The following is a 26,061-nucleotide window of genomic DNA, read 5'->3' as shown; positions in this document are numbered from 1 at the left end:
GGTTGTTCATGCCTTTCTAGAAAGGTGTACATTTCATCTACATTGTCGTATTTTTAGCATAAAGTTGTTCATAGTATCCTGTCATTACTTCCTTTATTTCTGTGGAGTCAGTCATTTTGTCTCCTCTTCCATTTCTGATCTTATTTATTTGCAATCTCTCTCTTCTTCTTTTTGTCAGACCCTTGCTAAGGGTCCATCAATCTTACTGATTTTCTCATAGAACCAGCTTCTGGTTTTGTTGATTTTTCTCAGTTGTGTTATGTTCTCAATTTCATTTATTTCTGTACTAATCTTCATCATTTATTTCCTTTTGTTTGCTGTGGGGTTAGTTTGCTGTTCTTTCTCTAGTTCTTCCAAGTGGACAGTTAATTCCTTGGTTTTTGCCTTTTCTTCTTTTTTTATATAGGCATTTAGGGCAATAAATTTCCCTCTTAGCACTGCCTTTGCTGCATGCCATAAATTTTGACATGTTGTGTTTTCATTTTCATTTGCCTTGAGATATTTACTTATTTCTCTTGTTATTTCTTCCTTGACTCACTGATTGTTTAATATTGTGTTGTTGAGCCTCCACATATGTGTGAATTTTCTGGCACTCTGCCTACTATTGATTTCCAACTTCATTACCTTATGATCTGAGAAAATATTTTGCCTGATATCAATCTTTTAAAATTTATTGAGACTTACTTTGTGGCCCAGCATACGGTATATTCTTGAGAATGATCCATGAGCATTTGAGAAAAAAGGTGTACCCACTGTTGTGGAGTGTAATGTTATGTAAATATCTGTTAATTCTAGTTCATTTATTGTGTTATTCAAATTTTCTGTTTCTTTATTGATCCTCTGTCCAGATATTCTGTCCATTGATTAGAGTGTGGAATTGAAGTCTCCAACTATTACGGTAGTGTCTACTTCTCTTTTCTCTGTTTTCAGTGTTTGCCTCATATTTTGGAACATTATGGCTCAGTGGATAAACATATGATTGTTATGCTTTCTGGTTGAATTGTTCCTTTTATTAATACATAGTGTCCTTCTTTGTGTCTTTTAACTGTTGTACATTTAAAAGTCTAATTTGTTGGATATTAGTATTGCTATTCCTGCTTTTTTCTGATTGTTATTTGCATGAAATATCTTTTCCCAACCTTTCACTTTCAACCTATGTTTATCCTTGGGTCTAAGATGTGCTTCCTTTAGACAGCATATAGATGGGTCCTGTTTTTTAATCCATCCTGCCAGTCTATGTCTTTTGATTGGGGAGTTTAATCCATTAACATTTAGTTTTATTACTGCATGGATAGTACTTTCTTCTAACATTTTGCCTTTTGGATTTTATATGTCATATCTAATTTTCCTTCCTTTTACCTTTACTCATAGTCTTCCTTTCTATACTCTTCTCCACACCTCTCTCTTCTGTCTTTTCATATCTGTCTCTAGTGCTCCCTTTAGTGTTTCTTGCAGAGCTGGTCTCTTGTCACAAATTCTCTCAGTGATTTTTTTGTCTGAAAATGTTTTAATTTCTCCCTCATTTTGGAAGAACAATTTTGCTGGATATAGAACTCTTGGTTGGCTGTTTTTCTCTTTTAGTAATTTAAATATATCATACCACTGTCTTCTCGCCTCCATGGTTTCTATTGAGAAATTACACATAGTCTTATTGGGCTTCCCTCATATGTGAAGGATTGCTTTTCTCTTGTTGTTTTCAAGATTATTTCTCTTTCTCTTTCTCTTTCACCTCTGACATTCTGATTAGTAAGTATCTTGGAGTATGTCTATTTCGATCTATTCTCTTTGGGGTATGCTGCACTTCTTGGATCTGTAATTTTAAGTCTTTCATAAGAGTTGGGAAATCCTCAGTGATAATTTCCTCCACTAGTTTTTCTCCTCCTTTTCCCTTCTCTTCTCCTTCTGGGACATCCACAACATGTATATTCATGTGCTTCATATTGTCATTCAGTTCCCTGAGTCCCTGCTCATATGTTTCCATTTTTCCCTATATTTTATTTTGCTTGTCAAATTTCTGATGTTCTATCCTCTTATCCAATAATGCTACCTTCTGTCTCTTGAAATCTAACATTTTGGCTTCCATTGTTTTCTTTTTTCATCTCTTCTACTGTGTCTTTCATTCAAAAGTTCTGTAATTTGTCTTTTCAAACTTTCAATTTCTTCTTTTTGTTCATTTCTCACCTTCCTTATATCCTCCCTCAATTCATTGATTTGATTTTTGATGAGGTTTTCCATGTCTGTTCATACATTCTGAATTAATTGTTTCAGCTCCTGTATCTCATTTGAATTATTGGTTTGTTCCTTTGACTGGGCCATAGCTTCAATTTTCCTAGTGTAATTTGTTATTTTTTGCTGATGTCTAGGCATTTAATTACCTTAATTAGTTTATTCTGGAGATTGTTTTTGCTTCTTTTACCTAAGGTTTCCTTGCTGGATGAATTTGTTGTCTGTCTGTTCTTTGACATTCACTTCAGCTTTTGCTGGACCACTAGCTTAGGTTATAACAGAGGAGAATTTTTCCATTCTTATTTTCTTGTTTCTTGCCTTGCCCATATGGTGCCTTTTTACCCTAACCCTTGGGAAGGTCTACTTAGGTATTATAGATTCCAGCCAGATTTTCCCAGACAAAACTGGCCTCCTGTCAGGAGGAAAGAGTCACCTGCATCAGTTTTCCCTGAGGGTAAGACCCAGCAGGTTGAAAGGTTTTCCTGTGAAGTCTCTAGGCTCTGTTTTTCTTATCCTACCCAGTATGTGGCACTTATTTGCCTGCAGGTCTCACCAGCATAAGATGATGTGGTACCTTTAACTTTGGCAGACTCTCCCTGCTGTAGGTATGGTGGAGACAGAGGAGAGGTTGTAGGCTGGTTTTAATGGCTTCATATCTCCAAGCCCTGTGGTCTGACTTCCTTGAGGGAGGGATTCCACCTGAGTTGGGCCTCAGTCCTCCCCTGTGGAAGGTCTCAAACAAGCTTTTTTTCTGCCTATACCTTGGGCAGCTGCAGCCCGAGAAGTCCTGCAGCTGTATCCAAAGGCAATCAAGTCTTTGAAGAAACACAGTCACAAAAACCTCTGTTTCTTTTTTTTCTTTTTCTGTCAACTGTGCCCCCTTGGCACCAGGGCAAAAATCAGCAACCTCCACTTTGACCAGGTTCACCTGAGCTGGGGCCTATTTTTAGTAGTCAGAATTTGTGAATTCATCCCACACATGAAGCTTAGTTGTGCTCAGCCCCTGCTACTGGTGAAGACCCTTTCCTTTCCCCTCTGGGAAGCAGCCTGTGAGTGAGGGGCACCAGCCACCATGGCTTGGGGAACTCATGGTTCTTGGGGGACTCACAGCTGGTCCAACTGGTCCAGACTGAGGTATGCTGTGTGTCCCATCACTGAAATGGCCCCAGGAGTGTTCCAGACTGTTTCTGGTTATTTAGTAGCTGTTCTGGAGGACAAACTAAATCCCAGACCTTCCTAAGTTGGCAACGTGGCCATCTCTCATATGTTGATTTTTAAAGTTTATTCTTTCACTGAGTAGTTCTGTCATCTGCTCTTATTTACATCATATTCTGTATCATTTTTCTCTACATGTTATGCAGGTAATCACATCTTCTTTTGATAATCTTCCACTATTATACACTCTATATTTATTTTCCTATCTCTAACTCTGGCCAGGTTTGACAATACAGTGTCTATAAAGAAAAAATATTGTGGATTTTGCATCTCTTTTTTCTGTTCACTTGTGTTAAAATGTACAGAAATTTCACCAAGAAATACAATGTTTAATGTAAGACTTTATTATACTGATTCTGAAGTGTTACAGTAGTTTGTCCTTTATTTATTTATAATAGCTATGGTTGTTTAATATTATCAGTATTATAAAATGCATATATTAATTTGGCCAATCTGTTCTTTAAATTGATAACATTGAGTCATATTAATATGTATTCTAAACTTGAGTTACAATAAGTAAATTTTTTTTTCTTTACAAGGGCAGGCACCGGGAATCGAACCTGGGTCCTCTGGCATGGCAGGTGAGAACTCAGCCTGCTGAGCCACCGTGGCCCTATAATAAGTAATTTTAATGGCAGTACTTGATTTAGATCCTGGTTCAAAAATCAACAATTAAAAACTTTTTTGACTTAACTCTATATGACTTTGGCATTAGGGTGATGCTGGCCAAATCAATTGCAATGTGATTCCTCCCTTACATTATTTATGAGGAATGCCTGCTGCTTCACCTACTTTCATGTGTTCCAATATATTTGAAATAGAAATGTTGAACACTGTGCTATTTGAAGTTATTATGTACCCAAGAAAAGCCATATCCTTGAATTCTTGTTAAGTATTGCTGGGTAGCATCTTTCTATTGTTTCCATGGAGATGTGACCCAACCAATTGTGGGTGGTAACTTTTGATTAGATAGTTTCCACGAAGATGGAAAGGTTCAGTGGCTGAGAAATTTCAAAGAGAGATCAGGTGTTTTCCTACAGGAAATTCTTACACACAATATGGACTCCACTGTGTGTTTATGGTTTAATGGTCTGCCTGGAGGGAATTACCTGGAACTGTTGGAAGATGTTCCAGTAGCCTTGATTCTGGAAGATGACTGGTGAAAGATAGAATCTTTACTATATGACTGGGGGATTGTGAAAACCTACTTTTCTTTGCTCCTTTTATCCAGGCAATGAGAATTGAGTAAAAAAAAAGCGGACAAAGAATAAATGTATGGTAGGGTGGCCAAAGATTAATGCAAATTGTGTATTTTGAAATTATACTTGTGAATGACAGGGATGGATCAGGGATACTGCATGTATGTTTTCTAATTTTTCTTTTTGTGTTCTTATACGGTGATGCAGCATTCTGAACAATGATCATTGTGATAAATATTCAACAATGGAATATTAGTCGCCATTGCTTGTATACCAGGCATAGAGTGTATGTGTTTGAAGATTCACCAAAAATATTAAAAAGTGAATTAAAAAAAAAACACAAGAGACAGGATGGTACATATATCCACTTTCAATTGCGAAGCTCTCAGTTTCCCCATCCTGCACACAGAGACACAGTTGTGGCAAGTTTTCCTCATTTGTTTCCCCACTAGGCAGTCATTGAAAAATATCCTGTCAAAACATCATCACACGCAAAAAAATACAAATAGAAATGAGGAAACCATTACAACACATGGAACACCAAAGCAGACTCTCATCCAAATACTGACCATGCATGACCCTGTTTAGCTTCTGAGATCAAACGAGATGGAGACATTTCCTACGTAAGGTCCCGCTACCGGTAACTCCAAGAATCTGCGCTGTCGAGGGCTGCACTGATGTGTCAATTGTAACACTCCTTGCAGCCCAGTGCTGTTTGGCCCCTGGACGTCCCCGGGCCCTTCCCCCACCCTGCACACCCCACTTGCCCGCCTCTGCCTGGGTCCTTCTGCATTTCCCAAACCCCTCTGCAAAACCGGCACTGTCCCCTACCGGCCGTACAGTCCAGACTGTGGGTGAACAACTGCTCCAGGCTCTACCTGGCAAAGCCCGCCGTCTGCCCTGCCCACCCTAGTCCCTGACTGCCGATGGCCTGGCAGGAGCACGCCAGGTCAGGTCAGGCGGTGGGAAAGAGGAGGCCTCAGGCATGCTTGACTACCCAACAAAAGCAAATTCTCTGCGCCAAGTTCCTCGTCTCATCACTGTCCACTGTCTTCTGATTCATCTGGCCCCTCCCATTTTGTCCAGCTGCCCCACCCATCCTCCACTACCTGCAACTGCGCCGCTCCTGCAGCTGGACCATCTGGGCTGGGTGAACCACCTGACAGGTGCCACACTCCGACTACAGACCTCGCAGGAGCCTCACTAGTCTTGGGGATGGAAAATCCCACCTGGCACCCTGTAGCGCATTCAAGAACAGACAGTTGTTGTGAGGTGCGTGTCCGGTTCGCCCAGATGTCTTGGGCGAAATTGGTGCTCTGATCCCCTCCACTCTGGCTTGAAACCACAATCAGGACCCGAGGTGCGGAATAGAGAGTTGGGCCCTCGGTGGCAGGAGAGAGATGCCCTTGGAGCTGGCCATGGGTATCGGGAACAGCCATGACAGAAGGCCCGGGATTGTTTGGAAAGGTGGGGCACCAGAGGATGCCTCCGATTCCCGGAGAGGGGGTGCCTCTGCCGGCACTGCTACCGCCCATACTGCTGCTGCAGTCAGGGACGGTTGGTGGGCGGGGTCTCCCTCACAGCACCACCTCACAAGGGCCCAGGCCTCTGACCCACTGTGGCCCGCGTTTGTGACGCAGAGACTGCAGCCTCTTCATTTGCGGCAATGACAGGAGCACGTGTTGCTCCCACTGTGAAAGCACCCCACAAGCCCACACCATCTCGCTCCCCAACTCCAGTCTGTGTGCTATATGGATTACCTTGCTAGCCTGTGGCGTTCATTCTGGCAGTAGGTCAATCGGCTTCTGGGTGGGATGGGATCCTGGGCTGCCATGCTACGACTGTCTGTTTCCTAGGTTTCAATTTTGGTTTGCTTCCGAGTACACAGGGTTCGCGAAGGGGCTAAATACACCAGATGCACCGGGAGTGGAGCTGAGGGTTCCAAAGGAACGCTTCAGGGAGGTGCCAAGAGACAAACACCTGGGAAAAGGCGCTATTGTAGCAGATGTTTTGGGCAACGGATTTCTGAATTTCAATATAGTGGACTGACTGACCGTCCACCGTGAGTTCACAGAATCCTCAATTGGGTGTGAGATATTGTTAGTTGGTCCAGATAGGTGTGATGCCTTGATATATCCCTGAATAATTTGAGAAGTGAAGAAACAAATGCTCTGAGGCCCCCTTGGGGAATGGGGTGAAAGAGGAAACATTCAACATCCCTATTTGTGGACGATCAGAAATTCTGCCAAGAAGGGGAGAAGGGTGACAACTTTGACCAAATACTCAATCTTGGCATTCCTCCCTAAGAACCTAATTCCTGAAATGGATAGACCCAATCATCCTTAAAGTGTCTCCTTAAAGTCCCCCCCATCGATCATATTTTGTTGTGCCCTGTTCTCTCTAGGCCAAGTCAGCAGGTGAATGGCTACCCTCCCCCGACATGGGACATGTTTCCCAGCTGTGCAAATCTGCCTGGAAACATGGGACACTACTCCTGGGATGAGCCAGGACTCAGAATCAAAGGATTGAGAAAGCCTGCTTGACCAAAAGAGCATGAGAGTGCTGGGTCAAAGAAAGTTTCAGAGGCCAAGAGATTTTAAGAGGGATCAGATGTTTTCCAGAGGTGATTCATATGCACTATATGGGACTCCACTGTGCATTTATGGCATAATGGGCTGGCTAGAGGGAATTACCTGGAACTGTTGGGAGATGTTCCAGTAGCTTGAATCTGGAAGACTACTGCCAAAAGATGGAACCTTTACTATGTGACTGTGGGATTGTGAAAACCTACTTTCCCTTGCTCCTTTTATCCAGGCCATGAGAGGTGAGTAAAAAAAAAAGTGGACAAAGAATAAATGAATGGTAGGGTGGACAATGATTAATGCAAATTGTGTATTTGGAAATTTTAGTGGTGAATGTCAGTGATGGATCAGGGATACCCTATGTATGTTTTTTAATTTTTCTTTTCTGTCTTCTTCTAAGGTGAAGCAGAAGTCTGAGAAATGATCATGGTGATCAATATTTATCAATGGAATGATATTATCTGCCATTGGTGGTACATCAGGCATGGAATGTATGTGTGTGGAAATTCACCAATAATATTAAAAAATGAAGAAAAAAACAAGAGACAGATCTGTGGATATATCCACTTTCAAATGTAAATCTCACAGTTTCCCCATCCTGCACACTGAGACAAAGGTGTGACAAGGTTTTCCTCATTTGATTCCACAATGGGAAGTCACTGAAATATATCCTGTCAAAACATCTCACATGCAAAAAATACAAATAGAAATGAACAAACCACTAGAACATCCGGAATATCAAAGCAGACTCCTATCCAAATACTGACCATGCATGACTTTACTTAGCTTCTGAAATCAAACGAGATGGGGACATTTGCTATGCAAGGTCCCACTACTGGCATCTCCAAGAACCTGTGCTGGTGAGGGCTGCTTTGATGCTTCATCTTGAGACACTCCTCACGGTGCAGGGCTGTTCAGCCACCAGACAATGCAGTGCCCGTTCCCCAACACTGCACACACCACTTGCCTGTGGGTGCCTGGGTCATCCTGCATTTCCCAAACTCCTCTACAAAACTGGCTCTGCCCCCTACAGGCCAGATGGTCCAGCCTGCATCCCTGCAACTTCTCCAGGCCATACATGGCAAAGCCCACCGACTGCCCTGTCTGCCCAGGCCCCTGCCCGCCGGTGACTTGCAGGAGGTCACCATGTCAGGCCACCAAGGGGATGCCCAAGCATCCTTAAAGTGAGTCCTGAGAGTTCCCCCATTGATCAACTTTTGTTGTTCAAATGTGCCCTGTCATCTGTAGGCCAAGTCAGAGGGTGAATGGCTACCCAACCCCACATGGCACATGTTTCCCAGCTGTGCAAATCTGCCTGGAAACATGAGACACTACTTCAGGCATGAGCCAGGACTCAGCATCAAGGGATCAAGAAAGCCTGCTTGACCAAAAGAGCATGAGAGAGCTGAGACATAGAAAGGTTCAGTGGCTGAGAGATTTTAAAGAGAGACCAGGTGTTATACTGGAGGTGATTCTTATGCAGTATATGGGACTGCACTGAGCGTTTATGCCATGAATGACAGGAATGGATCAGGATACTGTATGTATGTTTGTTTATTTTTCCTTTTTCATCTTTTTCTAGGGTGATGCAGTAGTCTGTGAAACTATGAAATGATCATGGTGATCAACATTCAACAATGGAATAATATTATCCGCCATTTGTGGTACACCATGCATGGAGTGTATGTGTGTTAAGATTCACCAAAAATATTAAAAAGTGGAGAAAAAAACAAAATAACACGTGCTGAATTTATCCAGTTTCAGTTGCAAAGCTCTCAGTTTCCTCATCCTGTACACTGAGACACAGGTGTGGCAAGTTTTTCCTCATTTGATTCCCCACTAGGCTGTCATTGAAATATATCCTGTCAAAACATCATCACATGTAAAAGATACAAATAGAAATGAACAAACCACAGCAACACCCGGAATACCAAAATGGACTCCCACCCAAATACTGACCATGCATGCCTCTGTTTAGCTTCTGAGATCAAACGAGATGGGGACATTTCCTATGCAAGATCGTGCTACCAGTAGCTCAAAGAAACTGCACGGGTGAGGGCTGCACTGATGTGTCATATTGGGACAGCCCAGCAGCCCAGCGCTGTTTGACCCCCAGATTGTCCCACACCTCTTCCCCCACCCTGCACACTGCACTTGACTACAGCTGCCTGGGTCATCCTGCATTTCCCAAACTTGTCTCCAAATCTGGTATCGCCCCTGACCTGCCGGCCTGTCCAGCCTGTGGCTGAACAACTGTTTTGGTCCCTCCCTGGCAAAGCCCGCTGGATGCCCTGTCCACCCGGGTCCCTGTCTGCCAGTGGACTGTCAGGAGTTGGACAGGTCAGGCCAGGCGAGGGGTAGGAGGAGGCTTGAGGCATGCTTGACCACCCAACAAAAGTCATGTTTTCTGTTCCAAGCTTAGCGCCTCACCACTGTCCCTTGCCCTCTGATCTGTCTGGCCCCTCCCATCTCATCCAGCCACCCCACCCATCCTTTGGTAACTGCAATGGTGCCGTTCCTGCCACTGGACCACCTGGACTGTGTGCACCACCTGCCGGGTGCCAGACTCCAGTTTTGGACCTTGCAGGTGCTTCATATGGCACAGTAGTCTTGGTGTCAGAAGGTCCCACCTGGCACGCTGTGGCACATTCAAGCAACATTCAGTCATGGTGAGGGGCATGTTTGGTTCACCCAGCCATCTGGGATCAGTCCAGACTGTCTCCAATTCCCTCCACTCTGACTGGAAATGGCAGCCAGTTCCCAAGATGGGGCCTAGAGTGTCAGGCCCTAGTGAGGAGGTGAGAGATGCCCTTAGAGGTGGCCGCAGGAATCGGTTCTCAGCACACCAGAAGGCCTGGGATCATTTGGAAATGAGGGGCTCCAGAGCCTTCCTCGGATTCCCAGAGACACAGGCACATCTGCCTGCCACGATGCCAGCCTCCTTGCTGCTACGACCAGGAACGGTTGGTTGGCTGGGTCTACCACACAACACCACATCGTGCAGGCATGCCCTATTACCCACTGTGACCCGTATTCGTTATACACAGTCTACAGCCCCTGCATTCGCTGCCACAACAGAGTGGCACATTTCCACCCACCGTGCAAGAATCCCACAGGTCCACACCCTCTCACTCTGCACCCCCAGTTCTGTGAGATGTACAGATCAATTTTCCAGCCAGGCGACATTCAATCAGGTGGGGGGTCAGTTGGCTTCTGGGTGGGATGGGACCCGGGGATGCCTCGCTATGACTGTCTGTTTGTTTCCCAGGCTCCAATTTCAGTTTGCTTCAGTGTACACAGGTTTTGCAAAGGGGCCTAATGTGTCAGATGCACCAGGCATGGAGATGAGGGTTCCCAAGGAAGGCAACAGGGAGGCGCCAAGACACAAAGTGCCTGGGAAAAGGTGCTATTCTAGCAGATGCTTTGGGCAATGGATTTCCAAATTTCAACTTAAGGTCCAACTGGTTGTCCACTGTGAGTTCATGGAATCCTCAATTCGAGTGAGATCTTGTTAGTTGGTCGAGGTCAATGCGATGCCTTGATATATCCCTGAATAATTTGAGCAGTGAAGAAACAAATGTTCTGAGGTCCCCTTGGGGACTGGAATGAAAGAGGAAACATTCAACATCCCCATTTGGAGATGATCTGAAATTCTCCCAAGCAGGTGAGCATGGTGACATCTTTGACCAAATACTCAATCTTGGTGTTACTCCCTAAGAACCTAATTCCTGAAATGGGTAGACCAAGCATCATTAATGTTAGTAATGAGAGTCCACCCCATTGATCATCTTTTGTTGTTCAGATGTGCCCTGTCCTCTCTAGGCCTAGTCAGCAGGTGAATGGTTACCCTCCACCCACCTGGGACATGTTTCCCAGCTGTGCAAATCTGCCTGGAAACATGGAACACTACTCCTGGGATGAGCCAGGACTCAGTATCATGGGATTGAGAAAGTGTGCTTGACCAAAAGAGCAGGAGAGTGCTGAGACAAAGAAAGTGGCTGAGAGATTTCAAAGAGAGATCAGGTTTTATCCTGGAGGTGATTCTTATGCCCTATATGGGACTCCACTGTGCATTTATGGCATAATGGGCCAGCTGGAGGGGATTACCTGGAACTGTTGGGTGATGATCCAGTAACCTTGATTCTAGAAGATGAGTGCTAAAACACAGAACCTTTACTGTGTGATTGTGCAATTGTGAAAACTTACTTTTCCTTGCTCCTCCTATGCAGACTATGAGAGGTGAGTTAAAAAATAGTGGACAAAGAGTAAATAACAATGGTAGGGTGGACAATGATTAATGCAAATTGTGTGTTTGGAAATTATAGTGGTAAATGACTGGGGTGGATCAGGGATAACATATGTTTGTTTTTTTACTTTTTTTTTGCATCTCCTTAGGTGATGTAGCAGTTTGAGAAATGATTATGGTGATCAATATTCAACAATGGAATGATAGTATCCGCCATTGGTTGTACACCAAGTACAGAGTGTATGTGTGTGAAGAATCACCAAGATCGCCTTGCCAGCCAGGCGGAGTTTAATCAGGGGGTGGGTCAGTCGACTTCTGGGTGAGATGGGGCCCTGGGGTGCCTGGCTATGACTGTCATTTGTTTCACAGGCTCCAATTTTGGTTTTCTTTGGTGTACACAGGGTTTGCAAAGGGGATCAATGCACCAGATGCACCGGGCTTGGAGCTGAGTGTTCCAAAGAAAGGCGTGAGGGACACACCAATGCACAAAGTACCTGGGAAAAGGTGCTATTGTAGCAGATGCTTGGGCAATGGATTTCTGAATTTCAATTTCTTAGACCGACTGGCTGTCTACCATGAGTTCACGGAATCCTTAATTCAGTGTGAGATATTGTTAGTTGGTCCAGGTCAGTATGATGCCTTAATAAATCCGTGAATAATTTGAGCATTGAAGAAACAAATGTTCCGAGGCCCCCTTGGGGACTGGGGCAAAAGAGGAAACATTCAACATCCCCATTTGGAGACTGTTAGGTTGGGGGAACAGGGAAGGTCACCATGACTCGAACTGTGTAAAATGTTCTGCCCCTTCTAGCTGTCACCTAAACCCCTTGCTTAAAATCCGCCAGCACCAGGACCCAGCAGCAAGCTCACAACTCCCTATCTTGAGTTCTGTGAGCTCTTCCTGGGAGCACAGGAATAAACTTGCTCACTCTAAGGTTTTTTGGTCTGCCTCTTCTCTCTTTCACCTCCTAAACCTTACAGAGACAGTCTGAAATTCTCCCAAGCAGGTGAGAATGTCGACATTGTTGATCAAATACTCAATCTCGATGTTCCTGCCTAAGAACATGATTCCTGAAATGGACAGAAAAAACATCCTTAAAGTTAGTCCTGAGAGTCCCCCCAGTAGATCATCTTCTGTTGTTCAGATGTGCCCTGTCCTCTCTATGCCAAGTCAGCAGGTGAATGTCTACCCTTCCCCCATGTGGGACATGTTTCCCAGCTGTGCAAATCTGCCTGGAAACATGGAACACTACTCCTGGCATAAGCCAGAACTCAGCATCAAGGGATCGAGAGAGCCTGCTTGACCAAAAGTGCATGAAAGTGCTGAGACAAAGAAAGTTTCACTGGCTGAGAGATTTCAAAGAAAGATCAGGTGTTATCCTGGATGTGATTCTTATGCACTATATGTGACTATGTGACTCCACTGTACATTTATGGTGTAATGGGCTGGCTGGAAGGAATTATCTGGAACTGATGGGAGATGTTCCCATATCCTTGATTCTGTAAGATGGCTGCCAAAAGATAGAACCTCAATTATGTGACCGCGGGAATGTGAAAACCTACTTTCCCTTGCTCCTTTTATCCAGGCTATGAGAGGTGAGTAATAAAAAAATGGACAAAGAATAAATGAATGGTAGGGTGGACGAAGATGGATGCAAATTGTGTATTTGGAAATTATAGTGGTGAATGACAGGATGGATCAGGGATACTGTACATATGTGTTTTTATTTTTCTTTTTGTATCTTCTTCTAGGGTGATGCAGCAGTCTGAGATGTGATCATGATGATCAATATTCAACAATGGAATGATATTATCAGCCACTGGTTGTACACCAGGCATGGAGTGTATGTGTGTGAAGATTCACCAATATATTAAAAAGTGAAAAAAAAGATAGAATGGTGCATATATCCAGTTTTATTTCAAAGATCTCAGTTTCCCCATCCTGCACACTGAGACACAGGTGTGGCAAGTTTCTCTTCATTTGATTCCACACTAGGCAGTCATTGAAATATATCCTGTCAAAACATCATCACACACAAAAAATACAAATAGAAATGAACAAACCACTACAACACCGGGAATACCAAAGCAGACTTCCATCCAAATACTGACCATGCATGACCCTGTTTAGCTTCTCAGATCAAATGAGATGGGGACATTTCCTATGCAAGTTCCTGCTACTGGTTGCTCCAAGAAACTGTGCTGATGAGGGCTGCATGGATGTGTCACCTTGGGAAACTCCCCACTGCCCAGCACTTTTCAGCCCCAAGATAGCTCTGTGCACCTCCCCACCCTGCACACCCCACTTGCCCACCACTGCCTGAGTTCTCCTGCCTTTCCCAAACCCCTGGCTGAAATTGGTACCGAACCCTACCAGCTGGCTGGCCCAGCCTGTGGCTACTGAACTGCTCTGGACCCTCCCTGGCAAAGCCTGCCAGCTTCCCTGTACGCACAGCTCCCTGCAGGCCAGTGGACTGGCAGTAGTGCACCATGGCAGTCTAGGTGAGGGGAAGGAAGAGGCCTGAGGCATGCTTGATCACCCAACAAAAGTCATATTCTCTGTTCCTGGTAATTCTCCCCAGCCAACCCATTACACAATAAACACACAGTGGAGTCCATATAGTTTATAAGAATCACATCCAGGATAACAACTGATCTCTCTATGAAATCTCTTGGCTGCTAAACTTTTCTTTGCCTCAGCACTCTTGTGTTCTTTTGTTCAAGCAGGCTTTCTTATCCCTTGATGCTGAGTCCTGGCTCATGCCAGAAGTAGTGTCCCAGGTTTCCATGCAGATTTACACAACTGCAAAACATGAACCACATTGGGGGAGGGTTGCCATTCACCTGCTAACTTGGCCTAGAAAGGATGGAGCACATCTGAACAACAAAAGATGATCGATGGGGGGGACTCTCAAGATCACAATCTTGGTTGTGGCCTTTGCAAGTTTATTCAAGAAGAAGACTTTGGTATTCTGAGTAGGTTATCAGTGCTCCCTGGGTCCTTGGCTTTTCTGTCACATGAAAATATGTCTTTTCCTTTACAGATTGTGTTGACTTCCAGAGTTTGTTCCTTCACTTTGTCTTCACAAAGCCTCTAGTAATTGGATTAAGGGCCAACCTCTTTCAGCTGAGCCACACCTTAACTGAAAAATAATCTCATCAAAAGGTTCTGTTTACAATGGGTTCATTCTCACAGGAATGGATTAAGATTAAGAACATAGGGTGGGCCACGGTGGCTCAGCAGGCAAGAGTGCTTGTCTGCCATGCCAGAGGACCTGGGTTCAATTGCCAGTGTCTGCCCATGCAAAAAAAAAAAAAAGATTAAGAACATGATTTTTTCTGGGATACTGTCATGGTTAGGGACAGGTGTCAACTTGGCCAAGTTGTGGTACCTGTTCATCTGATTGGGCAAGCGCTGGCCTGTCTGTTGCAATGAGGACATTTCATAGGATTAGGTCATGATCACGTCAGCTACATCCACAGCTGATTCCATTTGTAATCAGCCAAAGGGGAGTGTCTTCTGCAATTAGTGATGCTAAATGCAATCACGGGAAGCCTTTTAAGGAGGACCCAGAGGAGACAGCTTCCATTCCTGCTTTGGCTGGTGAGCCTCTCCTGTGGAGTTCATCCAGGCCATCCATCGGAGTCATTGGCTTCGCAGCCTGCCCTGTGGATTTTGGACTCTGCGTTCTTACAGTTACATGAGACACTTTCATAAATTTTATATTTGCAAGTGTTCCCTGTTGATTCTGTTTCTCTAGAGAACCCTAACTAATACAGATACATAATTCAACCTACCACATCCATCAAATGGACTGTAGGTAGTATCAATGTTAACTACAGGCATTTGTGTCCAGCAGCCTTGTTGCTCAATAAGTCACAAACTCCAAGTGTCTTCCTTGTGACAGAGAGGAGATGTTTTCTTATTCCCTTTCATACATAAGACAGCCCTTCCAAAGTCCTGTCCTTATGCAGTGGCACCATTTCTAACCCTTCACCTTGCATTTTCATGCCTTTGACCCTATGTGAGCAATAAAATCTTAGGTTTTAGCACTTGGGTCTATAAGTGAACCTGATATCCTCTAAAGCTACTCCAGTGTTAGCTCACATGCTTATTTCTCTGGTGCCGAGTCTCCTCTTTACTTAAGGCATTTAAGAATTTCCCTATTCCTTTTATATTTATACACACACACACATAAACATATATAAAATTTAATGCAGCATATCTAAAGTTAGAGACACGGATAGTCTACTGAAGCCCATTCTGCCATAATGCTTGAACCAGATGTCTGGAGTTGTTCTGTCTTCAACAGTCTTCCCTAGTTCTTTTCAGTCCTGACCTGTGTCAGGTAAACGTGGGTACTTTTATCATTACATAGTGAAGATGGTGAAGGACCTTGCTAAAAACAGCAACTATAAAGAACATATTTGTGCCTTTTTCAAAAGCTTAGAATTGGACTGAATTATTAAGCAGAGACAGATACAACTTCACTACTCTTAGTGAACTGTTTGGCATGTCCTAGCCTTCTCTACTGCAGCTAACAACAGACCAACACTTTGCAAATTAAGTAGCCCTGGCTCTTGTCCTAACCAAGACCCAGAGGCAGGAAATCTCCTATGTTCCCAGGATGGTCTGTAAAATTATCGGCTATGATTTTAGTTTTCTTTTTTTATTATTTTTTTATTAACGGAAAGAAAAAAAAAAAAAGAAATTAACACAACATTTAGAAATCATACCATTCTACATATGCACTCAGTAATTCTTAACATCATCACATAGATGCATGATCATTGTTTCTTAGTACATTTGCATCGGTTTAGAGGAACTAGCAACACAACAGAAAAAGATATAAAATGTTAATATAAAGAAAAGAAATAAAAGTAGTAATAATAGTAAAAAACAACAACAACAAACAACCCAACAAGCAAACAAAAACAAAAAAAACCCTATAGCTCAGATGCAGCTTCATTCAGTATTTTAACATGATTACTTTACAATTAGGTATTATTGTGCTGTCCATTTTTGAGTTTTTGTATCTAGTCCTGTTGCACAGTCTGTATCCCTTCAGCTTCAATTACCCATTGTCTTACCCTGTTTCTAACTCCTGCTGAACTCTGTTACCAATGACATATTTCAAGTTTATTCTCGAATGTCCGTTCACATCAGTGGGACCATACAGTATTTGTCCTTTAGTTTTTGGCTGGATTCACTCAGCATAATATTCTCTAGGTCCATCCATGTTATTTCATGCTTCATAAGTTTATGTATATACCACAGTTTGTTTAGCCACTCTTCTGTTGATGGAGATTTTGGCTGTTTCCATCTCTTTGCAATTGTAAATAACGCTGCTATAAACATTGGTGTGCAAATGTCCGTTTGTGTCTTTGCCCTTAAGTCCTTTGAGTAGATACCTAGCAATGGTATTGCTGGGTCGTACGGCAATTCTATATTCAGCTTTTTGAGGAACCGCCAAACTGCCTTCCACAGTGGTTGCACCCTTTGACATTCCCACCAACAGTGGATAAGTGTGCCTCTTTCTCCGCATCCTCTCCAGCACTTGTCATTTTCTGTTTTGTTGATAATGGCCATTCTGGTGGGTGTGAGATGATATCTCATTGTGGTTTTGATTTGCATTTCTCTAATGGCCAGGGACAATGAGCATCTCTTCATGTGCCTCTTGGCCATCCGTATTTCTTCTTCTGGTAGGTGTCTGTTTAAGTCTTTTTCCCATTTTGTAATTGGGTTGGCTGTCTTTTTGTTGTTGAGTTGAACAATCTCTTTATAAATTCTGGATACTAGACCTTTATCTGATATGTCGTTTCCAAATATTGTCTCCCATTGTGTAGGCTGTCTTTCTACTTTCTTGATGAACTTCTTTGATGCACAAAAGTGTTTAATTTTGAGGAGCTCCCATTTATTTATTTCCTTCTTCAGTGTTCTTGCTTTAGGTTTAAGGTCCATAAAACCACCTCCAGTTGTAAGATCCATAAGATATCTCCCAACATTTTCCTCTAACTGTTTTATGGTCTTAGACCTAATGTTTAGATCTTTGATCCATTTTGAGTTAACTTTTGTATAGGGTGTGAGAGATGGGTCTTCTTTCATTCTTTTGCATATGGATATCCAGTTCTCTAGGCACCATTTATTGAAGAGACTGTTCTGTCCCAGGTGAGTTGGCTTGACTGCCTTATCAAAGATCAAATGTCCATAGATGAGAGGGTCTATATCTGAGCACTCTATTCGATTCCATTGGTCGATATATCTATCTTTATGCCAATACCATGCTGTTTTGACCACTGTGGCTTCATAATATACCTTAAAGTCAGGCAGCGCGAGACCTCCATCTTCGTTTTTTTTCCTCAAGATGTTTTTAGCAATTCGGGGCACCATGCCCTTCCAGATAAATTTGCTTATTGGTTTTTCTATTTCTGAAAAATAAGTTGTTGGGATTTTGATTGGTATTGCATTGAATCTGTAAATCAATTTAGGTAGGATTGACATCTTGACTATATTTAGTCTTCCAATCCATGAACACGGTATGCCTTTCCATCTATTTAGGTCTTCTGTGATTTCTTTTAACAATTTTTTGTAGTTTTCTTTATATAGGTTTTTTGTCTCTTTGGTTAAATTTATTCCTAGGTATTTTATTCTTTTAGTTGCGATTGTAAATGGGATTCGTTTCTTGATTTCCGCCTCAGCTTGTTCATTACTAGTGTATAGAAAAGCTACAGATTTTTGAATGTTGATCTTGTAACCTGCTACTTTGCTGTACTCATTTATTAGCTCTAGTAATTTTGTTGTGGATTTTTCTGGGTTTTCTACATATAGTATCATATCGTCTGCAAACAATGATAGTTTTACTTCTTCCTTTCCTATTTTGATGCCTTGTATTTCTTTTTCTTGCCTAATTGCTCTGGCTAGAACTTCCAACACAATGTTGAATAATAGTGGTGATAGTGGACATCCTTGTCTTGTTCCTGATCTTAGGGGGAAAGTTTTCAATTTTTCCCCATTGAGGATGATATTAGCTGTGGGTTTTTCATATATTCCCTCTATCATTTTAAGGAAGTTCCCTTGTATTCCTATCTTTTGAAGTGTTTTCAGCAGGAAAGGATGTTGAATCTTGTCAAATGCCTTCTCTGCATCAATTGAGATGATCATGTGATTTTTCTGCTTTGATTTGTTGATATGGTGTATTACATTAATTGATTTTCTTATGCTGAACCATCCTTGCATACCTGGGATGAATCCTACTTGGTCATGATGTATAATTCTTTTAATGTGTTGTTGGATATGATTTAGTAGAATTTTATTGAGAATTTTTGCATCTGTATTCATTAGAGAGATTGGTCTGTAGTTTTCTTTTTTTGTAATATCTTTGCCTGGTTTTGGTATGAGGGTGATGTTGGCTTCATAGAATGAATTAGGTAGTTTTCCCTCCACTTCGATTATGTTGAACAGTTTGAGGAGAGTAGGTACTAATTCTTTCTGGAATGTTTGATAGAATTCACATGTGAAGCCGTCTGGTCCTGGACTTTTCTTTTTAGGGAGCTTTTGAATAACTAATTCAATCTCTTTACTTGTGATTGGTTTGTTGAGGTCGTCTATTTCTTCTTGAGTCAAAGTTGGTTGTTCATGTCTTTCCAGGAACCTGTCCATTTCATCTAAATTGTTGTATTTATTAGCGTAAAGTTGTTCATAGTATCCTGTTATTACCTCCTTTATTTCTATGAGGTCAGTAGTTATGTCTCCTCTTTCATTTCTAATCTTATTTATTTGCATCCTCTCTCTTCTTCTTTTTGTCAATCTTGCTAAGGGCCCATCAATCTTGTTGATTTTCTCATAGAACCAACTTCTGGTCTTATTGATTTTCTCTATTGTTTTCATGTTTTCAATTTCATTTATTTCTGCTCTAATCTTTGTTATTTCTTTCCTTTTGCTTGCTTTGGGATTAGTTTGCTGTTCTTTCTCCAGTTCTTCCAAGTGGACAGTTAATTCCTGCATTTTTGCCTTTTCTTCTTTTCTGATAAAGGCATTTAGGGCAATAAATTTCCCTCTTAGCACTGCCTTTGCTGCGTCCCATAAGTTTTGATATGTTGTGTTTTCATTTTCATTTGCCTCTAGGTATTTACTAATTTCTCTTGCAATTTCTTCTTTGACCCACTTGTTGTTTAAGAGTGTGTTGTTGAGCCTCCATGTATTTATGAATTTTCTGGCACTCCGCCTATTATTGATTTCCAACTTCATTCCTTTATGATCCGAGAAAGTGTTGTGTATGATTTCAATATTTTTAAATTTGTTAAGACTTGCTTTGTGACCCAGCATATGGTCTATCTTTGAGAATGATCCATGAGCACTTGAAAAAAAGGTGTATCCTGCTGTTGTGGGATGTAATGTCCTATAAATGTCTGTTAAGTCAAGCTCATTTATAGTAATATTCAGGTTCTCTATTTCTTTATTGATCCTCTGTGTAGATGTTCTGTCCATTGATGAGAGTGGTGAATTGAAGTCTCCAACTATTATGGTATGTGTGCATCGGCTATGATTTTAATACTCATAAGATTATGGTTGTTTGGCCAAATTTCAGAAAGTTATTCTGATCTGAAAATATGTTTTTATAAGTGGAAAACAAAACAGTTCAATTATATTTCAAATCTTGATTTATTTTTATCAAGTACATTGCGTTCATCCTAAGCTTGCTCTGTTTTCACTAATTTGTATTAGGATCCCAACACAGAATAAACTGGCTTTGCTTCAGATGTCTTTGTATGTCAGTGGGAAAACAGTTATCAGGATATTCAAAGAGCATCAAATTTTATAGAAGCACCAAAAGGGACCTCTGCAGTGTTTCTAAATTTTCCCCAGATTTCCCCTAAATGGTTGTAAATGTCTTTTAAAAGCCATGTGAATTGTATCACAGCAATTCCGGGGAAATGTTTGCTTATTTCTCAGCTGAGATATTTCTGTAAGCAATAGGGCCCCATGAGAAAGCCAGATTCCCAGTGTGGTTGACTAATAGTTTACTATATTTGCCAAATTGAAGAGTTTGCCAATATTATATTCTTCTCTGAGAGGAACTATTTCATTCTTCTAAGGGAATGAAATCAGTTCAGACTTTTTATGTAAAAATCAACAGCAAGATGTTCACTTGGGGTCTCACCATTTGAGTCCATTGGGTCCTATGTCTTTATTAGAGTTTCTGGTGTGACATTTAATATCTACTAAATTAAAGGTCCAAGGCACAAATTTGCCTGAAACAAAAGAATCGGGGAAGAAAATAAGGAGGGATGTGAGGGTTCTAATTTGAATGTTTTTCCTAGAGATGACATCACTGACTTTCTTGGCTTCAGTGAATCATTATGAGTTTTATATTTCTTCTTGAGGAATGTATAAGCATCATCAATTTGAAAGTACCTAGGATGATATTTACTAAGCAGTATTTTTAAGAGCAAGACACCAGCATAGGCACTTTCACAGTGTGCTATTTAAACTGAACATATTCCTTTTGCAGGAGTGTGAAGGAAACATTAATCCAAGCTGTTATTTTTCTAGTCAATTCCATTATGTGTTCTTCTATAATTTGTCTGCACTTCTTCTTTTCCTCCCATCCCTTAATGCTAAAGTCCTCATTCATACCTTGGTTGCGACACACACATTAAGTGGCTTTGACACTCAGGTGCAATTATCAATGATGCATTTGTGTCAATGCAAATGTCAGGATATAGCAGGAGAAAGGTTACCTCCTGCACTGCAGGGATAATCACTGTGCAAAGTGCCAAAGTTCTATTATCCACATCCTTTTCAGATCCAATTTGAGGTTTGTCCCATCATTCACAGAAAACAAACCCTAAATCTGCATCTCCTGGGACAGTCACACAAATTAGAAATCCAAGGCATTGTTTTTCTCTGACTGCTTATGAAGGAAAATTCAGCTACGGAAATGTTGGGTGTGTTTGTCTTCATAGTATCCATTCTGGAAGGGCTTTTCCCTCCTGTCTGCTAAAGAGCATCAGTCTTTAGGGTGGTCAGTCATCTCAGTTGATGTTTCAGGGGTGGAAAGTCAGGGGAAAAGTGTCATTGATTCATTATGAATGTCTGGATTCCCTATCTCTTTTGGCCTCTGAAGATCTCATCTGTTTGTCCCTGTCTCCTGTTATCATTATTAAGGAAAAGAACAGATGAGGCAAGAAGCATTTCTGGGGGCTCAGATGCCAGTGGGAGACAGAAAAAGAAAAAGAGAGAGATAGACAAAGAGGAAGATGAAAGAGAACAGTGTTTCGACTCTCATTCCTGGTACTATTTTGTTGTCTCACAAATTCGGAGGAGGAGGTAGGGACACACACACATGCTGACTTTCTCTCCAATGCAGCTGAGACCTTTATGAAATCACTACAGAGGCAGGGGGGGCAAGGTACTAATTTCATCTCCAACTTGATTCAGCTGTAGTCGCTACTGTGCCTCTGTCTTCATTGCTTCCCAGCCCTCCCTCTCCCTGGCCCCACTTACTGCTTCAACCTGATTTGGAGACTTATCTTCAGCTTCCTGAGCTGCTCCCTCCTGCTCCTGGCCGCTGCCCCTCCCTTCCAGGCCGGTGGTAGGTGGTAGGGCTTTGCGTGGACGCAGCTCCTGGCGGATACTGGTAGTGACAGGAGCATATAGTGCGGCTGGCTCTGACATCCCTGGGACACATGCCTGGCCGGCCTCTGCGAGCCACTCCAGGCTGTGCCAGCATTTAATTGTTTGCCCTCCAATTTCCCCTGCCCTTTGTAACAGGGTTCCACAAAGAAATCCCATCAGTTGAAATGTTGTGCACCTGAATATTTGCCAAATCTGTCCCATATGACTAAGGTTTGTGCTTTCAAATGCTGTTGCTGAGAAGAAAGGACATTTCCATGTTAGGCTTTCATCTTCTCCTCTCTCCTAGATCGATGTGGCTTATAGCAAAGCTCCTGGAGAGAGTGACTTGCTGAAAGGACTGGGAAAGATTTCCTTGTTTAGAGAGGAAAAGGAAGGGAAGGGGACAGGATCTGTGACCTTTTTTGTGTGAGCTGTAAATTTTGGAGTCGCTGCTTCCTCCCTTTCTCTGAAATGTCCAAGCAGCTCTAAAGCCAGGTCTTTTCTAGTCATGTCTCCATCACCTGTGCCCAGAAAACAGATGGTAGGTCTTAAGAAATGTTTAGTACAAGATCGCTTATTGCAATAAGTGGGGGGGGTTATATTAAGTACCAAAAAAAGTAGAAAAACAAAATAATGCAGTTGAAATCTGACAGTTGTCTTGGCTTCTCCTTGATTAATTGTCTGAACTCTCAGACTTACATGGATTATGAGCTGACCCTGAGGTCTGACAAACAGTGAGCGCTCAATAAAGGTGGCTGAGCTGGGTGGTTGAGTGAGTGACTCCCACTAATGGCAGGCAGTGATAGTCTCTTAGCAGAAGTCACTTGAGTATAGTAGTCAAAGTTCTAGGAATTCTGAACTAGGTAAGATCCTGCCAGGAGGAGCCTACACTGACTACAGAAGATAAGCCAATCTAAAATGCAAATTAGAAGGGGGTACAAAACACAAGCACAGTGGGGAGAGGATAAAAAGGAAGATGCTCAGGTAAGGGCACAAAGGTAGGCTTTAATGACGAAGCAACCTATAGACTGGATATTAATAAATGGGTATTTATTTGGACATAAAATGATACAGAGGATCAGATTCTATGTCTGTGCTGTCCAGTATGGTAGCCTCTAGCCACATGTGGCTTTATAAACTGAATTAAAATGAAACATCCAATTCCTCAGTCACACCAGCTATATTTCATGCATTCAAGAGCCACATGTGGCTAATGGCCACCATATCAGATAGCAAAGAAAAGAGTGTCATCATTGAAGAAAAGTTGATTGGACAATGTTGCTCTAGACTAGGAAAGTAGCATGAACAAAGGCTGTGAGGCAGAATAATTTAGTAAATGAATAAAAGGAATACTCAGTAGCTTGAGGGTGGTTGGAGCAGCAGATGAATGAAAGGAAGAAATCAGAAATAAGGGTGGGAAAATAGAGGGCCAAAGGATGCAGGGTGTCAAATACCAGGCTGTGAGGCATTAGACCTATTTTGCAGGTAATGGGTAATCCTTGAAAGTTTGCAGATGGGAAAATGGAGTGATCAGAACAATCTGAAAGATAATTATAATAACCATGGATAAGGTAGTTTTCAGTGTCTTAGGGTTTTCAGGATCATTACACACCTGTTATCTTATTTAATTCTCAAAATAAGCCTGTGGGTAGGCAGAGCAGGTATGGAAAAAAAGTTTCCAAGAGATTAAATGATTTGGCTGATACCATTAGGTGGATGGAAAAACCGTGAGAAGAGTCACAAAGCCAAAATCAAAAAATAAAATACACTTCATAATTGTGAATTATAGCTTTCTTCCTCCAACATATTGCCCCATAGGCAAATTTTTCCTTCCTGTAGCAGAAGTTACTGGTATAGATGACATACCCTCACAGGAGGTGAATTACAGTATCAAATACTGATAGCTTTGAAGAGAAGATAAACAGATCATATTGCAAAGAGGCTTCAAATTGGACATAGGAAAGGGAAGGGAAGTCAAAAATAAAATCAAACAACAACAAATTGGGACTTTGAAGAAAAAAGCTTGAGAGGATTAAGTATCACCACCAGGGCTCCCTTAGTCTGTGTGAACAGCACCCCCTGGAGTTGTGCTTGCACAACCAGTCAGGTCCTTACAGCAGCCCAGATCACCAGCAGCTGGAGAGAAAGCCTCTGGGGCTAATGTAAATGCAGAGAGAAAGGTAAAGCCCAAGGGCTTCTGATCTGATAACAGAGTAGCCCCGGCCTGCCTGAAAACACCATTGAAAATCAAGCATGATAGGGTATTTCTAAAAGAAAAGAACTTTTGAGTTCTTTCGAGCTTTCAAGCTGAATGCCCCTGGATAAACTGCTTAACTTTTCTCACCCTAAATGTTCTTATCTATAAATGAATTTTAAAACAATAACTCCTTGTCAGGATTGATATGAGGATTCAATGTGAGATATATAAAGTAGGCAGCGGGCACCCATTATGCATGGTTAACCTCGTCTGAAGATTGGTATATGATTTTTAAAATATATATGAAAGGGCAAATGGGATAGTCCCATTCCAGATCAGGAAACAAGAACATTTGTCAAACTGCAATAAAGCTTCCATTCGAGGCTCTAAAGAATTATCATCCCTCTCTGAGGAAAAATAGAAATTTTTTCCAGCTTCCTGGTGAGAGACAGTAAATTCACAGATAGAATATAGCCTATTTCCCTGCTGTCAGTCTGGCTGTGGATTTGAAACACAAACTGATCTCCAGTTTCTGAGAGAAGGTATGTAAGGACTCAGGAAAGATTCAAATCTCAGTACAAATGTAAAGTTTGATTTTTGTCTCTGATAATAAATGCATTGCCTTAGGTCTAAAGCTCCTGTCCTCTCCTGCATCTGATCTTGCTTTCTTTCCAGACACCAATAAATACAGCAAATTTTACTGGTCACCTCATTCCCAGTATGTTGTTGCCTCCTTTGCACAGGTTTGCCATGCACTCCAACTCTAAATAAGCTACAAGTATTTATAGGCCAGTTTCTTCTTTCAGCTGTACCGTGTAACAATAACATCATGGAATTTCAAACAGTTTTTTCCTCTTGGCTTCTTCTGCTTGGGGAGAAGGTTTTTTTCTAATATTCATCAAAACAACTGCCTCTCCCAATCTCTTAGGTAGCAAAGTAAATTGAAAGAGAACCTTCTCGAACCTTCTTAAGTCCACTGTTTTAAGTGTTTTCTTTTTTCTTAAAAAAAATAAAGAGATGCTATTTGAAGTGAAAGAAATGAATGCCTTTCTAAAGCTTAAACTAAATCCCGTGAGAGGTGGAGGTGAGTGGGGCACCTTTTCTTTCCCAGAGCACCTCCAATGATTCTAAGGACCTGTTGGCTTTAATCCCTTGGGGGTCTGCACTGAGAAATAACAAAGCACCAGTTTAAAACTGCATTTGTATTCTACAAAAGGCAGCTGAGAACTTTGAATGTATGTGTTTTCATCATCCTTACAGCCCTAATTGCTCTAGGTACTTCTGAGTTTCTGGCAATTGATGATTATTTTTAAGTAAAGGTTGGGAGGTCACAAGAACAATCTTCCCTCTGAGACTGAATTGTATATGGATGAAACAAATGCTTCTTTGGCATTCTGGGTTTTTGTTTGTTTGTTTGTTTTGGAGGGGTGGAAGCACTTTTTCAGGCCCAAATGCCCTGAGAGTGAGAAGAAAGGGAAAGGCTAAAAAAAGAAAGAGAAGTTCATTTAATCTTTCCATAATTATGCTTTCAACATTTTCCTGCTGTTATTCAAAGCACTTTGCTGCACCCCTAGTAGCTCCTCATTCTGAAATGTACTGAGGGGCACAGACCATCTTGCCTGGGGGAACTGAAATCTAGCTCCATAAACTGAAGTTAGGATGAGGTGATTTATCACAGCCTGGATCTTTTGGCTTCTCTTAAATTTCCTGCAGAGAATGCCAGGGAGGAGTGTGTTTGCACAGCTTTTAAAGACATGGCCTGTGAGGCCCCCAAATGA

At 41.9% G+C, this 26,061-nt stretch overlaps 1 protein-coding gene and 1 long non-coding RNA gene across 6 annotated transcripts in view; one reads left to right on the top strand and one right to left on the bottom strand.

Annotated features, from left to right (window-relative positions):
* The window catches only part of LOC143688433 (uncharacterized), a 33,013-nt gene extending 26,782 nt beyond the window's left edge, over window positions 1–6,231 (bottom strand). Inside the window, exons 1-2 of one of the 2 annotated variants that reach the window (XM_077166331.1) lie at window positions 5,750–6,230; window positions 4,902–5,111 (exon numbers count right to left, since the gene is read on the bottom strand). In XM_077166331.1, the coding sequence (XP_077022446.1) occupies window positions 5,097–5,111; window positions 5,750–6,175 (441 nt within the window). In that variant the 5' untranslated portion in view covers window positions 6,176–6,230 and the 3' untranslated portion in view covers window positions 4,902–5,096. Of the gene's footprint in view, window positions 1–4,901; window positions 5,112–5,749 lie in introns of those variants that run through there. The other variant, XM_077166330.1, reaches the window with a different exon arrangement.
* Window positions 5,983–8,954, top strand: LOC143688434 (uncharacterized). 4 transcript variants are annotated; one of them, XR_013177999.1, is made up of 5 exons: window positions 5,983–6,429; window positions 6,497–6,702; window positions 7,045–7,464; window positions 7,623–8,406; window positions 8,805–8,954. It is a non-coding gene; the product is annotated as an uncharacterized LOC143688434 (long non-coding RNA). The 4 variants fall into 4 exon arrangements; XR_013177996.1 differs by having other exon boundaries at window positions 5,985–6,429; window positions 6,529–6,702; XR_013177997.1 differs by having other exon boundaries at window positions 5,988–6,429; window positions 6,529–6,702; window positions 7,623–8,082.
* Window positions 8,955–26,061: the final 17,107 nt, after the last annotated feature.

The sequence above is a fragment of the Tamandua tetradactyla genome, chromosome 6, assembly GCF_023851605.1.
Source record: "Tamandua tetradactyla isolate mTamTet1 chromosome 6, mTamTet1.pri, whole genome shotgun sequence".
Classification (NCBI taxonomy): domain Eukaryota; kingdom Metazoa; phylum Chordata; class Mammalia; order Pilosa; family Myrmecophagidae; genus Tamandua; species Tamandua tetradactyla.
This window is presented reverse-complemented; position numbering and strand designations above follow the sequence as displayed.